Below are 18,086 nucleotides of genomic sequence, written 5' to 3'. Positions count from 1 at the left end.
ATATCACATCCACCACTTTCCCCATATCCACAGAGCCAGTTATCTCGTCATAGAAGGCAATCAGGTTGGTCAGGCATGATTTGCCCTTGGTGAATCCATGTTGACTGTTCCTGATAACCTTCCTCTCCTCCAAGTGCTTCAAAATGGATTCCTTAAGGACCTGCTCCACGAGTTTGCCGGGGACTGAAGTGAGGCTGACCAGTCTGTAGTTATTCCCCTCTATTCCCCTAGAGTACTGTGTCCATTTTTGGTCCCCCCACTACAGAAGGGATGTGGACAAATTGGAGGGAGTCCAGCGGAAGGCAACGAAAATGATTTGGGGGCTGGGGCATATGACTTATGAGAAGAGACTGAGGGAACAGGGCTTATTTAGTCTGCAGAAGAGAAGAGTGAGGGGGGATTTGATAGCAGCCTTCAACTACCTGAAGGGTTCCAAAGAGGATGGAGCTCGGCTGTTCTCAGTGGTGGCAGATAACAGAACAAGGAGCAATGGTCTCAAGTTGCAGTGGGGGAGGTCTAGGTTGGATATTAGGAAACACTATTTCACTAAGAGGGTGGTGAAGCACTCGAATGAGTTACCTAAAGAGGTGGTGGAATCTTCTTCCTTAGAGGTTTTTAAGTCCTGGTTTGGCAAAACCCTGGCTGGGATGATTTAGTTGGTGTTGGTCTTGCTTTGAGCAGGGGATTGGACTAGATGACCTCCTGAGGTCTCTTCCAACCCTAATCTTCTATGATTCTATGATGTATCTTTCTTTAAATCAGTCTGCTGCTATCCTACTTCGTTGTGTTAAAATAATAATCTTTCACTCTGGGTAACTAATTACATACTATGTTGGTCCCTATGATAAATGCACTCACTGGGTCTTTCAGATTCTTTGTGTTTAGCAACATTGGAATTGCCATACTGCATCCGTCCAGCAGACCATTTAGTCCTTTTTATTTTAGAATAATGTGAATTTTGTTTTAATCAAGTAAATTGAGGAATGTGGGTCAAATGCTCTGCTGGCACAACTCCACTGGCTTCAAAGGAATTGCACCAGCAGAAAATTTGGCCCTGAGAGGGATATATTTTCAAAGCTGTACCTAATTCCCATTGACTTTCAATAAGCGGCATCTCAGAGCCATTTTGGACTTTGAAAATATACCCCAGTGTGTTTGCCGTTTGACATCCTGTCCTGTGGTTTATATTGTTATTCCATTCTGACCTTTATGTATATTTTTAAAGCCTATAAGCTCTCCTATTTTGCCAGCCTTTAAATAGGCTCACAGTTAGGTAAAAACAGGGTGGTTTTTTTTCATGAGAAGAAAATAATGCAGTCTGACATAGAAGCTCAGATGACCTAAAGTTCATTGAGAGGAAGATGCATTAAGATTTTTGAACTGGACCTTAGAATGTGATGAATTGGCTGGGGTGTACACAAAGACAAAGGTATACAATTTGTGCTGCACTCCAGCTGGAATGGGCAGTGTTTGCTGGAATGCACTGCATACAGTGCTAGTCCTGTACTGTAAGAGCTGGAGTGCCTTCCTCCCCCCTCTTCCCCTTTTTACATTCTAAATAGATTAAAACAGAGGAAGTAGCATATTGAACGTTGGATCTGTCTCAAAAATTGGAACCCTCATTTCGTCCACAAGGAATAAATTGTTTCAGCTTGTTGTGTGTCTGCTGCTGGAGCGAGTGAATTTTTATTTGCCTCTGTAATGTTTGATACTTGAGGGAAAACAGCTGGAACTGAGCATAATGGATCAGACGCAAAATGAAACGGGATGCTGGGGAATATGGACTATACTGTATATCTGAAAAGGTCAGAGTTTTCCCTTGGTCTTTGTTGGAGGAATGCTGTGTCCATCCTAAGCCTAGCCTTGAGAGCCTTCAAAAAGAGTGTGGGATAGGGGGAGGAGGAGAAAGAGGATTTTGTAGCTGTGGCGGCGTGTAACTAATGAACGAGACAGAGGATGAAGTATCTTCCTTCCCGTCCCCTTCTTGTACTGCTGGTTTTGATTTTCTGGGAAGACTGGAAAAAGTCAATGATAGAGTTTCAGTTTGGAGAAGCTGTTTATTACCAGCTTTAAATGGCAAGTTCCGACAGGCCAGACAAACCAGTGCCTGACCCAAACCACAGGAGCGTAACTGGTATGGTAAGAAGAGCCCTGCCTGCAATGCATTGAAAGAGGACGTGAAAGTAGTTATTACACAATGCATGGAAAGGAAGACAAGGGCAGCAATGTATTTCAGTGCTTTTAGGACCTCACGTTGCACAGAATTAGAAGTCAAAATGGTATGTTATGCACTTTGAAATCTGTCAATAATTTCAATGCTTCTCTCTGACCTGGGTGGAGAATATAATGCCAGTTACAGAGCTGCTTTGACACAGAGCAGCAGCTGGGTTGGGTTAACTTGACTTCAAGGAGCAAGCTATGGAACAATTACTTTATTAACATTCCCTTTGTTTCTTTGCCAGTCAAGAGAACAATCGGATGATGAAACAGAGGAGTCGGTGAAGTTTAAGAGGTTGCACAAGCTGGTTAACTCTACTCGCAGAGTCAGAAAGAAACTAATTAGGGTGGAAGAAATGAAAAAACCCAGCACAGAAGGTAAAAGCAAAGTGCATACAGTTATTCTCAATTAAACTGAACGGGTGTTTCTGTGTTGAATAGAGAAGGTTGGGGGCGGGGAGCCTTCTGGGTGAGGGGTAATAAGAATGATTGTACTCGTTGCCATAAACTTGTAGCTCTGTGAAATTGGGTAGTGTTTTCTATAAAGATTGAGTTATCCCAGCTGTTTTAAGACTTTAAGAAGAGCAATGTGGCTGTTTGGGAGGTAGTTACTGCTACAGCTGAAGGTCTGTTAGCACTCCAATTGCAATATTGGAGAGTCCTTTTATCTGGAGGTTAGAACTTGGCTTTATTTTCATCCCCTCTGTTGTATTTTGTGGAAAGAATGAAAGGTAGCAGAAATTCCATGACATTTGTGCCCCTATTATGTCACAAGCAGCGGAGCAGAGCCACCCTGACTTGGTTCTCTTTCTCCAAGCCTTTGGAGACACCTTTGCAAGAACATTCCCCAATTGCAGCTCTAAGGATTTGGAAGGGGAGTGCCTGGTTGGTGAAGGTGGAACTGTTCTACATGGTATCATTCTTTGGCAAGGCCAGAGAATTTCTATCACACATTCTTGCTGCACTAACTCCATCTCTGTGCCTTCTATGATCCTGGTGGAAAACATGTAGGCAAACAGTTACAGCATGCAAAAGCCATGCTGCTGGTGTAGAGAGAGCCTAGGGAGAGGTGCAGAAGTGTCGATATGTCCTGTCGATATGTCTACACTGCAGTTAACTTGGGTGATCAGTACCTGGGTCTGAGCACTGGAGTTAGCCTAGCCTGTATGTGAGCAGCAACACTGCAATGCCATACCCAAGTTACTGGTGCTGTGCTCACCTATGTGTGTCGCTAGGACTTGTAGGGTCATTCCCATTATTCTTTGTGCTGCAGTAAACTGAGCTGCTCTATGGTTCTTTCTTAGTGAATTATAGAACTTCTCTGTCCTCCTGGACATAGATGGAAGTATGAAGGCGCTGGAGAACTGTCGGTACTTGAATAATTTAGCCTATATCCTCACTGCAAAGTAGGCGGGTTACCAGCCTGAGTGAAGGCCTCATTTAGGTTTTAGCCTCTAGCCCCATACAAGCCAGCTAGCCTGGGTTGAAAGCACCACTAACCTTGGGGTGAGATGGTTTTGTGTGTGAATGGGAGGGGGTTGGGGCAACACCAGAGTAACAGCCCAAGTTTATTCTGCAGTGAAGGCACAACCCCTGAGTGAATGCCCCAAGGTGGTGGATTTCTCCCAGGACTGCTGCACTGGGAGGAAGGAGGCCCATCTATGGCTACTCCTTCCCCCAAGTACTCCAGAGACCCAAAATTATGCAGGGGTGACCTCCACACGTTCTGGGTAAACTATGACCCAGGTGTTGCCTCTTTGCCATCCCCCCACCATGTGGCCTTTGAGGGGAAACTGCAGAAAGAATAGGGTTGCCAGGCATCCAGTTTTCAACTGGAATGCCCAGTCAAAAAGGGACGCTGGCGGCTCTGGTTAGCACGGCTGACCAGGCTACTAAAACTTTTTTTTTTTTTTTGGTTTACTATCAGTTTGGTCCAGCAAAAGCTATTGATCTTAACAAGCTAATCAGTATTTAATGACTCCTAGACTTTAAGGCCAGAAAGGGACCATCATGTTCATCTAGTCTGACCTCCCACACATCGCAGGCCACAGAACCTTACCCACCCTGCAATAGACCCGTAACCTCTGGCTGAGTTACTGAAGTCCTCAAATCAGGTTACAGAGAAACCACCATTTACACTAGTTTAACCCTGCAAGTCACCCATGCCCCATGCTGCAGAGGAAAGTAAAAAGACAAACAAACCAGGGTCTCTGTCAATCCTTACCCAAGGGAAAATTCCTTCCTGACCCCAAATATGATGATCAGTTAGACCCTGAGCACATGAACAAGACCTACCAGCCAGACACCTGGGAAAGAATTCTCTGTAGTAACTCAGAGCCCACCCCATCTAGCATCCCATCACTGGTTATTGGAGATGCCACTGTAGGCAGTTTCCTCATACCATCCCCTCCATAAACCTATCAAGCTCAGTCTTAAAGCCAGTCAGGTTTTTTGCCCCCACTGCTCCCTTTGGAAGGCTGTTCTAAAACTTCACTCCTCTGATGGTTAGAAACCTTCATCTAATTTCAAGACTAAACTTGTCATCCATTTGTTCTTACGCCCACAATGGCACTTAATTTAAATAATTCCTCTTCCTCCCTGGTATTTATCCCTATGATATATTAATAGAGAGCAGTCATAGCTCCCCTCAGCCTTCTTTTGGTTAGACTAAACAAGCCAAGCTCTTTGAATTTCCTCTCATTAGGAAGGTTTTCCATTCCTCAGCACTGTTCCAGTTTAAATTAAACTTTCTTAAACATGGGAGACCAGAACTGCACAAAGTATTCCAGATGAGGTCTCACCATAATAATGGTACTAGCACCTCCTTATCTCTACTGGTAATGCCTCACTTGATGCATTCTAGGACTGCATTAGCCTTTTTCATGGCCACATCACATTGGCAGAGCATAATCATATTGGAATCAACCAATACACCCAGGTCTTCCTCTTCTTCTGTCACTTCCAACTGATAAGTCTTCAACTTATAGCAAAAATTCTTGCTGATAGTACCTAAGTGCAAGTCATGCACTTAGCACTATTAAATTTCATCCCATTTATTCCTCAAATTCTCAGTCATCCAGATCTTCTTGTATGATATTCCAGTCCTCCTCCATCTGCAAAGTTTATTAGCACACTCCCATTAATAAAAATGTTAATTAAGATTGGTCCCAAGATCAGTTCATGAGGAACTCCACTAGTAACCGCCTTCCAGCTTGACAGTTCATCTTTCAGTATGACCCATCGTAGTCTCCTTTTTAACCAATTCCTTATTCACTTTTCAATTCTCATATTAATCCCCATCTTCTCCAATTTAACTAATAATTTCCCATCTGGAACTGTATCAAATGCCTTACTGAAATCCAGGTAGATGTCTAAAAAATCAGTTATCTTCTCAAAGGAGATCAAGTTAATCTGGCATGATCTACCTTTTGTAAAACCATGTAGTATTTTATCCCAGTTATCATTTACCTCTCTGTCCTTAACTAATTTCTCTTTCAAAATTTGTTCCAAGACCTTTCATACAATTGAGGTCAAACTAACAGGCCTTTAGTTTCCCAGATCATTTTTTTCTCCTTATTTAAAAATATACAGTAAAAGCTGTTTTACCAACTAGCACTTCACCAACTGGAAAACTTTATAAACCAGCATTTCTGATCTTCCTTGAAAGTCCAGTTTATAGTTTGGTTGGTGTGGGGCTGGCAGGGGGTTGGGGCATGGGAGGGGGTGCAGAGCGAGGGCTCTGAGATGGAGTTTGGGTGCGGGAAGGGGCTTGGGGTGTGGGGTGCCAGATCCAGGGGCGGCTCACCTCGGGCAGCTCCCCGCAAGTGGCGATCTATCCTGGCTGCTCCAAGGCAGAGGTGTGGTAGACAGCTCTGCATGCTGCCTACACCCACAGTCTGCGGTTCCCAGCCAGTGGGAGCTATGGAGCCAGAGCTGAGGGCAGGGTAGGGCGGGGGCAGCGCACAGAGTTGCCTGCCACGCCTCCGCCTAGGAGCAGCCAGGACAGATCGCCGCTTGCAGGGAGCCACCCGAGGTGAGCGGCCCCTAGATCCAGCACCCCTCCAGCACCCAAACTCCCTCCCAGACCCTGCACCCCAACCCCCATCCTTGCACTCCCTCCCACACCCAAACTCCCTCCCTCTTAGTTAACCGGCATTTTTCACTTATTGGCACCCCCCAACATGCCCAATAAAACAGCTTTTACTGTATTAACAATTCTCCAGTCATAGCGTATGACTGCCAAGTTTACAGATTCATTAAAAATCCTTGCTATTGGATTGCAATTTCATGTGCCAGTTCCTTTAATATTCTTGGATGGAGATTATCGGTGTCCCCCCCAGTTTAGTCCCATTAAACTGTTTGAGTTTGACTTCCACCTTGGATGTGGTAATTTCTGTTTTCAATATCCTTGCTCCCATTAGCCAGCCTGCCACTCTCCCTAAGCTCTTCATTAGCCTAATTAAAAATGGAGGCAAAGTATTTGTTTAGGTGTTGGGCCATGCCTAGATTATCTTTAATCTCTACCCCATTCTCAAATATCCTCTTTAGAGGTCCCATTTCTTCTTTCTTTGTTTTCTTTTTATTTATATGGCTATAGAACCTTTTAATATTGGTTTTAATTCCCTGAAGGTCCAGCTCTGCTTGGATTTTGGCAGTTCTCACTTTATCTCTACATTTTTCTGACCTCCAAGAGGTGGCTTTCCTTGCTGATCCAACCCATCTTCCATTCCTGGTAGGCTTTCAGTTAATCACCTGTTTGAAATACTTGCTCTGCAACCTTTCCCTATGAATTTTTTCCGCTTTCTTGGGATGCATGCTTCAGATTGTTTCTGCAACTTTGATTTAAAGTACTTCCAAGCATCCTCCATGTTCAGATTCTTGAGTTCTCCAGTCTGGTCCACTTTCCTAACTAATTCCCTTAATTTTGTAAAGTTTTTGCCCTTTTGAAATCAAGGGCCCTGGTTGCAGATCTATTTTTGTTTATCCTTTCATTTAGTTTACACTGAATTAGCTCATGATCACTCCAACCAAGATTGTCCCCTACAATCAGTTTTTACGTGAGGTCATCACTACTCACCAATACCAAATCTAAAATGGCATCACGTCTTGTTGGTTCAGTGACTATTTGGTGAAGAAATCTGTCAGCATTCAGATCCAGGAAAATCTGGGCCCTACTATTATTAGTAGCACGTGTCCTCCAGTCTATATCAGGGAAGTTAGTCTCCCATAATCATACAATTCCTAATAGTAATTATTTCATTAAATAGGTCTCTATCCATATCCTTATCAGATCCTGGAGATCTGTAGCATACCCCAAGCACTATGTCAGGGGAACCTGTAGTAGCTTTTTCCCCAAAAAGTGATTTTGGTGCAAAGCAGATTGTCTTATCCATTCCATCACTTCTAATTACTTTACAGTCTAACTCATCATTAATATACAATGCTACTTCACCACCTTTACCTTTATTTTTGTCTTTTCTGAACAGCACATGCCCTTCAATACCTGCACGCCAATCATGACTATTATTCCATCATGTTTCTATTATCCCTATAATATCTGGTTTCACTTCCTGTACAAGTAGTTCTAGTTCCTCCATTCTGTTACTCAGGCTCCTTGCATTGGTGTACAAACATCTTAATGTTGCTGGTTAGCTTTGCCCACATTCCTCAATTGATTGGGTACAGTCTTTCTACTGCCAGTATCACCTACCTGACTTCTAGCTTTGTTGGTATCAGCACTATCTTTCCTCTTAATGTCCATTCTCCTACCCACTGCTGTTCCTGTCTTCATTGCTGTACCCTTTCTTATTTGATTTTCCTCCCGCTCAATGTTAGAATCAAATGTGGAGACTTCATGAGCATCTCCCAACCATCTCCCCCTATTTCCTTATTTAAAGCTCTTTATCTGTATTTTATTTGTATCAATCTCCATCCCAGAAGTCTATTTCCCTCCCTATTTTGGTAGAGTCCATCCCATGCGAACTGTCCTCTGCCCATGAATGCCTCCCAGTGGTCAAACATCCCAAAGCACCACTGCCTGAGCTATCTATTGATCACCATAATCTTGTCTGTCTGCTAGAATCCCACTGAAGATCACCTGAGCCTCCATTTCCTTAAGCATCTTCCCCAGCCTGGCATAGTCTCCCTTGATACTTTCCAGTGAGAATCTAGCGGTGTTATTTGTTCCCGCATGAAGGACAATCAGTGGATTCTTTCCTATTCCCATCAGGATCCTCTTCAGCCTCAGGTCCACATCCCGTATCTTAGTTTCCGGCAGACAGCACACCCTTTATGTTTTCTGGATCAGCTCTGGTGACAGCCCTGTCTGCTCTTCTTAGTAGGGAGTTACCAATCACATAGACCTGTCTTTCCTTGTGATGGTGTCATTCTCCAGCCTTCCTCTAGTTCTTTCTGTCTGCAAGTCCTCTTGTCTTTTATTCTCCCTTGCAATCTTCTGCAAGTCATCCTGTATTCTCTTGGGGCTCTGAACTCCGGGTAGCTCCACTGACTCTTCCCATAAGACTGTCCGCTCTTCTCTTCTTCCTTGCCCTCCCTCCTTCAGTTACAGCCTGCTGTTCGCCTTTAACATTGTCCAACTCAGCAAACCTGTTCCTGGGCTCTGTTTATCCCTCACTAGCCCATTATTTTTCCTTTGCCTAGTTCTTGTAGTCTCATGCTTCCATTGGCCACTTTCCTCACCCAGCAGTCTCCCCTCAGAGTTCTTCAGGCCAGTTCACATCTGAGTCTTGACTTTTCCCTTCAGCCTCCTCTTACCTTCCCTCCCTCATCTGCTCGAATCCCCTTTGAAATCAGCTGTATTTTCCACCTTCATCTCCAACCCTCGGATCTTCTCTTCCAACTACTCTATCAAGCAGCACTTCATACAAACGAAACTCTTTTCAGGTACCCACTCTAGGATCACGTAAATCCTGCAGCTTCTGAATCTGGTCATCTTCATTGTCTCTTTCATTGCTTGGTTCACTCCCACTTCTGCCTCTGTCTGGCATAGACTTCCCACCTCAAGTCCTGTCAAGGAAAAAGAAAAACAACAAACAAACATACAAATACAAAAACCCAAACAATACCAGAACACCAGACACACCGCTCCCACAAACTCCCACTCATACGCCCCTGTTTACAGCTCAGTTTGCAGTCTCCTGTGCCACTAGCTGGTTGCTTGATTGTCTTTATAGGCCCCCTAATCAGGACTTTGCTCTTCTCAGATCATTCTGCAAACTGAACAGAAATCAGAAAAAACACACATCACCCACAACAATGTCACTGACTGCCACTAAGGAACAGGGTCTTGCCTCCTGATTTCTCCTCCAACAGAACTCCCACTCAAATCCCCTGTTTACAGCTCTGTTTGCTGGCTCATGTGCCACTACTCATTAAAGTGTATGAGTAGGCTCAGTTACCATAGGATCTGTACTGGGAACCTGTACTGCTCAACATATTAATAAGTGATCTGGAAAAGGGGGTGAACAGTGAGGTGGCTAAATTTACAGACTATACAGAATTATTCATAAATCCAAAGCTGACTGTGAAGACTTTCAAAGGAGTCTCACTAAACTGGGTGACAAAATGGCAGATTAAATTCAGTGTCGATACGTGTAAAGTAATGCACACTGGAAAAAATAATCTCAGCTGTACATACAAAATGGTGGGGTCTAAATTAGCTGTTGCCACTCAAGAAAGAGATCTTGGTGTCATTGTGGATAGTTCTCTGAAAACATCCAATCAATGTGCAGAAGCAATAAAAAAAGCTAATAGAACATTAGGAACTTTTAGGAAAGGGATAGATAATAAAACAAAAAATATCATGCCACTATATAAATCCATGGCACACCCACACTTTGAATACTGCATGTAGTTGTGTTTGCCCCATCTCAGAAAAGATATATTTGAACTGGAAAAGGTGCAGAGAGAGGCAACAAAAAGGATTAGGAGTATGGAACAGTTTTCATACGAAGAGATTTAAGAAGACTAGGATTGTTCAGATTTTAGAAAAGAGATGACTAAGGGGGAGATATGATAGAGGTCTATAAAATCTTAACTGATGTGGAGAAAGTGAATAAGGAAGTGTTACTTACTCCTGCACGTAACACAAGAGCTAGGGGTCACCTAACAAAATGAATAGACAGATGGTTTAAAACAAACAAAAGGAAGTACTTCTTCACATAATGCAAAATCAACCTTTGGAACTCATTGCCATGGGATATTGCAAAGGCCAAAAGCATAACTGGGCCCAAAAAAAATTGATATCTTCATGGAGGATAGGTCCATCAATGTCTGTTAAACAAGATGGTCAAGAACGCAACTGCTAAACCTCCAACTGCCAGAAGCTGTGTGACTGGATGGACGGGATGGATCACTCAAAATTACCCTGTTCTGTTCATTCCCTCTGAAGCATTTGGCACTGGCTGCTGTCAGAAGACAGGATACTGGGCTAGTTGGACCACTGGTCTGACCCAGTATGGCCAATCTTACGTTCTTAAGTAAAATTTCCCATAGAAATTCCCTATGCCCACGTCAGGGAGCTCCCCACAGGTAATTTTGCCAAAATTTCCCACCTGTTTCTGTTGTTTCTGAAGAAAAGAGCGGTGTTCACTGCATTTCCAGATGCAGCTTCCCATGCTTTTCACACAGACTCCTTCATCCTGTTAAATGTAGATTTGACTGGGCAATAGAATTTGATGCTGACTGAATCTATCGGTATTTTATCTTAATTTTTTAGTCGCTGAGTCACTGATGCTTGCTAATTCTCTGCTATCTTTTTCTCCATAGCATTTTAAAAAATCATATATGTTAGTGTCATTATACCAAGCATGGCCAAACCGTGGCTTGTGAGCTACATGCAGCTCTTTTATAGTTAAAGTGGGGCTGGCAGAGCTCCCCACAATCCCCCTTCCTTCCCTTCCTTCCTACCAGATTGAAGTGGGAGGGAGCTCGGGTCCTCTGCCTAACAGCAGGGGTGGTGGGGTAGGAGCTTTTGCCCAGCAGGGAGGGCGGTCTCAGGGCTTCAGCCCTGCGTGGCACGCCTTCCAGGGCTTGGGGCTTCAGCAGGAGCAGGTCTGAAACCCAAAGCCCCAGCAGGTGCCTCCTGAGGGACTGAAGCCCCAACCCCCAGCAGGTGAACGCCAGCTCTCGAACTTCTGAAGATTGTCATATGTTGCTCAGCGTGTCCATAAGTTTGGTCACCGCTGCTCTATACTATGGACTGACTCCATACAACATCTGTTGTGGCCTGTGACACACAATGCATATTTTGCAAGCTGTTTAAATACATATTTACTCAATAAGCCAGTGTAATTTGTCAACACTTATTCACTCCCATGAGAACTATTATTCTGTTACACTGGGAAAAGAAAAAAAAGTAATTGAACCACTGAACAGTTCAGTGCAAGTGATGTTAAGACTCTTAATCAGATCCAGAAAATGCAGAGTTAAAGGGTGTCAAATCTGGCACATAACCATTCCTTAATTTATTTGGCTGTACCTTCACAGAAGAGAGGCTGAGGTTTCAACTAATATATGTGCAGCAGATGTCTCTTGCCAACAGAATGTACAGAAGATGAAACAGGAAGCCTCAACTCTGAATTTACAACCTCGTATAGGCTGAGGCTAGACCTGCAATGTTGTGTGCATGTTGGAATGTATTCACTATTATTAGGATAGTTTACCAACCCCATAATTGAAATCAGTGGTCCAAATTCATCCCTGCTGTAATACTGTGAAAGCCCCTTGAGTTATAATGGGGATGGATAAAACTCCGGTTTACTTTTAAAAAAGAGTTTTACAACTCACTAAAAATTAATTCAATCTGTATAAGACAGTTCTGTGAGCACTTGGGAACACATACAGCTGTGTGAATCACCTATATACATGCACTAGCTAATATATGGGGCAGAACTGTCACATATGTATGCTATTTTTTGGCATTTGTCCCTAACTCAGCATCTGGCTTAAAAGATGCTCAGTAGAAAAATCTGAAGAAAATGTTCTCTAAAACCCTTACACGTGAAAAGGAATTATGTTTTAAGTGTATTATTTGCCTCCACTAATCCCAAAAGCAGCCCAGGTCCCATTCCTGTATCTTTGTTCTAGCTGTTATTTTAAAATAATATTTCAGTTTGAAAAATCATTTTTTCCACCTAAAATATGGAGAGCTGCTGAAAGCATATTTTTTAAAGGGATGCTGAGGTTGGTACACCCACAATTTGACCCACTCCCTTTCTGTCACAAATGCGTTAAGTAAACATAATGTTAAATAGAACTTGGGGCCACCCCCAGGAAGCTCTAGCCTTTCAGTATGATCCTTGGGCTCAGCTCCATACCTTAGAGAGAAATACCGTTGGCTTGTAGCAGTACTGGCTATTGGAAATCTGAAACCAAGTGGGAATGTTTGGTGTATTATTTGCTCTTGAGTATCTTGAATGCATTTCTTGCCCATAATGATCTCATTGCATTGCTGGTAGCTGAGCTCTAGGACCCAACAGAATGGTATGGAAGGACCTGTGGGTGTACACATTTCTTTTAAGACTTTCCTGCAATGTGCTTTGCAAGAAAGACGTGAGGAAGACTCCTGTGATTTTACTGTGTTTGCAAAATACATGCAACTTCTGATAAGATTCCTTCCACACTCAGTGCTTCTGTGCCCTTATTTTCTTTAAATAAATATGTAAATATCAATGCATCAAAATCTGCAGTCCTCAACTGAGCAAACTTCTTTTAGAATTCAATGGGAATGTTGCTCATTTAAGAACAGCAGAATTTGGCCCATTGCCAACATCTCAGCACCCAGAGTGACAATAAAAAAAAAAACAACAGGAGGAGCATAGTCTGCATATAAGTGATGTATTAGGACACCTGGGTTCTGGTCTCACCTCTGCCACTGGCTTGCTTGGGCAAGCCACTTAACTTCTCTGTTCTTCATCTATCTCATCTGTAAATGAAAGAAAATACAATCTGCGTCTTCATTATAGCTCTGTGAGGTTTGTATACAGTGAATGAAAAAACACTGTATACATGCAGAGTAGTTTTATTACTATTATTATTTCTAATTAATATAAAACAGTGTGTTCGCTCATTGACGAAAAAATATCTTCTGGGAAGAAGCATCTTGATTTCAGCTTTTTAAAGGTTCATTACTGACACCACTTGGAAGTAAAGAATGATGTTTAAAATACTGAAAAGGTCTTGATAATATCCTTTTAAAATATTCTTTAAGGCTGCTTCTTATTTAAGTTACCCAAGAATTCTTGCTTTGCTTATGGAAGTGGGAAAATTTGCTGCAAGTCTGTCCACCAACAAAAATGTTATCGGCTACTGTGAATCACAGTAGTCAGGAATATTTTCTCTGTTTTAAAAAGTATCTGTATTTTGTTGTTGTCTTAATTTAATGAAATGATTGGCCAGAGCACAACCTCCAGGGGAAGACTCATTAGTGTATAAGTAAATTAGACAAGAAGTGTGAAAGATGACTTATGTTTTGCTGCTTTTGTCCCCTGTAGGTGTGGACGAGCACTCACTCGACAGCTCTCCTGTACTGGATGACAGATCGGCACTTTACTCTGGAGTTCACAAGAAGCAATTCTACTTAGATGGCTCTTCTGAAAAGCAGCCTGAGGATGACTCGGACTCATTCACCACTTCTCCTTCATCCAGCAGCCTAGATACTTGGGGTGCTAATAGGAAGCTGGTTAAGACCTTCAGCAAAACTGATAGCCGTGGCCTTATTAAGCCCCCGAAGAAGCTGGGGACATTTTTTTCTTACCCAGAAGAGGAGAAGACCCAGAAGGTTTGCCGCTCTTTGACAGAGGGGGAGATGAAGAAGGGCCTTGGCTCCCTGAGCCATGGGGTAAGTACTGAAAGTATTTGCTTTTATGACAGCAACAGGCACAAGCACCATCTCCTGGTGTCCTTGGAGGAGGTTCAGAGTGTCAGGAAGCAGATCCGATTGAAGAAAATGGATACTAACTATTCCTGTTCCAGAGCTTTTCTCTGCCAGCGTCCTGCCAGGAAAGGAGCATCCCCTGCAACTTGTGACCTACAGTTGCTCCGGCACAAAGCCAAAGGGGGAGGAGGTTGTGGTTTCCCAAACAGAAGGCTTCGAGGGTGCACCTCTGTCAGTGAGTTCAATATCACCTACGTGGTGGAGAGAAGCCTGTACAGTCACCTCAACCTATCGCAGCTGGTGCGTCCCGTCACTGACAGGACCCTGAGCAAGGCAGACAAGCAGGACCTGCGGAGATGCCTGCTGGATGAGGATGAGGAGGCCAAACGGAAGTGGGCCGCCACAGTGGACCGTTGTACTAAAAGGGTTCTCTTGAGAATCCACCAAAAGTCTGTGAGTCAAAGAGCTATCATGAAGGTGGCCTTCCAGTTCCTGTGAGGTTGCAGTCAGCATTGTTTCTGCTTTCTATCCCAACCTGTAAACTTTAGTACAGTGTTTTTCCCCCTCTCATTTGCCAATAGAAGTTGTTAAATGCAAAACTGAGCTGTGGGGACAGGGGCCATTCTAGTCCCCAGTGAAGAAATTGGTATAATCCCTTTCAGTATAGAAAGAAGAGCATTGTCAAGTTTGCGGTTCCCATATGCATGGAGTGACTCAATGGGAAAGAGCAAATTTTACCACAAAAACCTTCTTTTAACCTGTTCTAATTCAGAAATTGAGATTTTGGTGAAAAGAGAAGCAATGTGAAAAAAAATTCTGCTGTTTCAGAAACCAGTTCAGCATTCTTTAAAAGGAAATATTGTAGGAAATCTTTCAGATGGATGGAAGACAGAGTAAAATCTACTTGTTTCCTTCTGTCATCCGTCCTGCTCTCATCCAAGCTCTTCCCCCTCAGTTTTCCTCTCAATTGCTAACATAGTGCACTCCAGCTCCGTAGCCTTCCTCCCCACATACACAGCACTCAGAGAGGTAGAGGGCTTTGTTATCTACATGCCTGCTTTCCTTCCCAGCTTCTCTCTCCAGCATAGAACCTCTCTGGGTCACTTCTGCACTGCCCCTGGCTGCTGCTCCTGCTCCCTAGCATGCGATGGAGGTGAGACCTGGGAAGTTGGGATACAGGGAAGAGAGAAGGGTAGCCAGCAGAGGAGTCGATGTTCCTGTATAGTAGGAGATCTGGTAGGTTAAGCTCTACTCAGGATTCTTCCTGGTCACAAAAGCCTGTATTTGCCACAGTTCCCACTACCAGCCGTTTGAATCCACTGGAAACTTGGCATCAGGACTGGCCAGAGTCCCAAGTGTTATGCCATCTAGTCTGCTGTCCTGACAATGCAGATTTTTCCCCTACTTAGATTGAAGGGAAGGGTGATTGATAATGTCTATACCCAGAAAATTTAACGAGATATTTAACAAGACATTACAGAGAAAATACTGTTTCTCACAAATTTTAGATTTTAGAATATCTTTAGGAGGCCTCCACATAAGCTTAATTTTTTAGGATGTGGTTTGCTCTCGATGTGAGAGCTACATAGTCACATCCTTGATCTCTCCAACTAATTGTCAATCACCAGTAGTAGCTTGACCCTTGGTTGGTGTTCAGACTTGTGTAACGCCAACGGGCCCTGGTCACTGGTGGGTGGGATCGAACCTGGGACCTCTGAAGCTTAGTGATGAGCCTCTACTTCATGAGCTAAAAGGCATATAGCTCATAGCTAAGGGTGTAGCAGACTCATCAATCTCTGGCTGGGCTAGGTGCCACTAGAGGGGGCAGAGCACCACACCAAGCAGGCCTGGGTTACATACGTCCCCTAGCTGAAGAAGTGCATACCAAGCTTCAGAGACTTCCCAGTTGATATCCCAGACGAGCTCCCACTTGTAACACCGACAGACCCGTGTCGTTGGCGGGCAGGATGGAACCTGGGATCTCTGAAGCTTACTGTATTACTCCTGGAGAAATACTGTGCCAAAAAATTAAAAATTCTGTGCATGATATTTTAAAATACTGCGTATTTTATTTGTCAGAATAACACAATATAATCATGCCAGTTTCAATTATCTTGGTAATTTATTTCAAAATACCTGTCAACAAGTATGTTTGTAACAATACAGACGAAAAAAAGATTTGGGTAATTTTTTTGATAAATAGATTCCTTACCAGGCTTATTAACACAGAACTTTGAGTAATCATTTATTTAAACCGGTGGTTCTCAACCAGGGGTACATGTACCCCTGGCGGTACTCAGAGGTCTTCCAGGGGGTACATCAACTCATCTAGATATTTGCCTAGTTTTACAATAGGCTACATAAAAAGCACTAGTGAAGTCAGTACAAACTAAAATTTTATACAGAAATGACTTTTTACTGCTCTATATACTATACGTGAAAATGTAAGTACAATATTTCTATTCCAATTGATTTATAATTATATGGTAAAAATAAGAAAGTAAGCAATATTTCAGTAGTAGTGTGCTGTGACACTTTTGTATTTTTATGTCTGATCTTGTAAGCAAGTAGCTTTTGAGCGGTGAAACTTGGGGGCACACAAGACAAATCAGACTCCTGAAAGAGATACAGTAGTGTGGAAAGGTTGAGAACCACTGATTTAAACTACAATACAGCAGCTTATTTCCTGCAGCCCTCAGAAGCAGTGCAAAGGCTTGGGGGAGTCAGGGATAATGGAGGAGCTGAGAGAGAGGGAAGGAGTCTGGGAGTGAACCTGGAGGGCTGTTGGGCGTGGGTGGGAGAAGCATGGAACAGGTTTTTTGAGGGCACATCTACCCCTGTCCCCATGTGGCTCTGCAGCCCCCAGCTCAATGCTGTCACCCTACTAGCTCCTGAGCCCACACACCAGTCTATCCTCCTACTAGCCCTTCTGAACCCCAGTCTAAGACCCTACTAGCAGCCCCAAGTGCCCCACTCTTCCTAACCTGACATGGCTTTTAGCTAAGATTGTAGCAGTGTCATTAATCTCTAGATGGTCGAGATGCCACCAGAGGGGAACAAAGGACGACACCCAGCAGGCATGTGTTACACTTGCATTTGGTTGATGGCCACTGTGGTAATACTTTATTTTGACCCAGTACAATTAACAGTTTCTCCTGACTATTCCATTAGTGCTTCTGTGTAGACTAGCTGACCCATCACTGATACTGTCATGCTACTTCCAGAAATAGTGTTCTCGAATAATATTATTTTATGTAATGACATTTCAGTTGATTGTACCAGATACCTGAAACACCCCTCTGCAGGTTGAATACTTGTAGGGCATATGCAGACTGACAAGATCCACTAGTTCCTCATATCTTCTAAAGAAGTACCACAATTATGCATTAGAAATGCCCTTTGATGTTCTCTTCTTGTAAATACAGATGCCATCTCCAAAGGGAAGCTGTTTAATCATTTAAAAACGTGTGAGTAGTCTCAGTTTGGAAGTCTCATTATGGAACTCATTAGCTTGTTCACATAGATAAAATTAGAGAAGAAAAGGAGAGCACTTCTTTTTCTTTTTTTTTCTTTTTGGAGTGGACTTTCTAATCAATTAGCTTTAAAGAAACTTCTTTTTAAAACAGCAGAAACCTGATAAGATTCTCATGACCTTCAAGCACCTCCAATCCTTCTTCCTAAAATTGTAATGCTTGCTGCAACCTCAGGGAAATTGTAATGCCCTTGTATTCAGTGGAAGTGGTCACAGTCTTGTCTTGCCATTTGTTTTTGTCATTTATATTTGTTTCAGTGACCTGGGCATGCTTGAAACTTTTGAATCACATCAGTTTTTCATTCCTCCCAATATCCTAATATGTTGCGGAGTTTTGATTGCATGACCATTCCATTGAATATCCCTCTTTTCATCCACAGACTTTTTGTTTGGTACAGTTTTACCAGAAATGATCAAAGTGCTATGAAAGGGCCTGGTAAA

General features: G+C 43.1%; 1 protein-coding gene across 7 annotated transcripts in view; it reads left to right on the top strand.

Moving 5' to 3' along the window:
- The window catches only part of LOC117874857 (SAM and SH3 domain-containing protein 1-like), an 814,380-nt gene that overhangs the window by 763,277 nt on the left and 33,017 nt on the right, over positions 1-18,086 (top strand). For 3 of the 7 annotated variants that reach the window (XM_034765451.1, XM_034765453.1, XM_034765457.1), the window contains 2 exons: positions 2,463-2,595; positions 13,731-14,566. In XM_034765451.1, coding sequence (XP_034621342.1) covers positions 2,463-2,595; positions 13,731-14,566 — 969 coding nt within the window. Of the gene's footprint in view, positions 1-1,621; positions 1,806-1,841; positions 2,280-2,462; positions 2,596-13,730; positions 14,567-18,086 lie in introns of those variants that run through there. The other 4 variants (XM_034765454.1, XM_034765458.1, XM_034765456.1 and 1 more) reach the window with 3 other exon arrangements.

This window comes from Trachemys scripta, chromosome 3 (assembly GCF_013100865.1).
Source record: "Trachemys scripta elegans isolate TJP31775 chromosome 3, CAS_Tse_1.0, whole genome shotgun sequence".
NCBI classification, from domain to species: Eukaryota; Metazoa; Chordata; order Testudines; family Emydidae; genus Trachemys; species Trachemys scripta.
The sequence above is the reverse complement of the archived record's forward strand: the minus strand, read 5'-3'. Positions and strand labels throughout refer to the sequence as shown.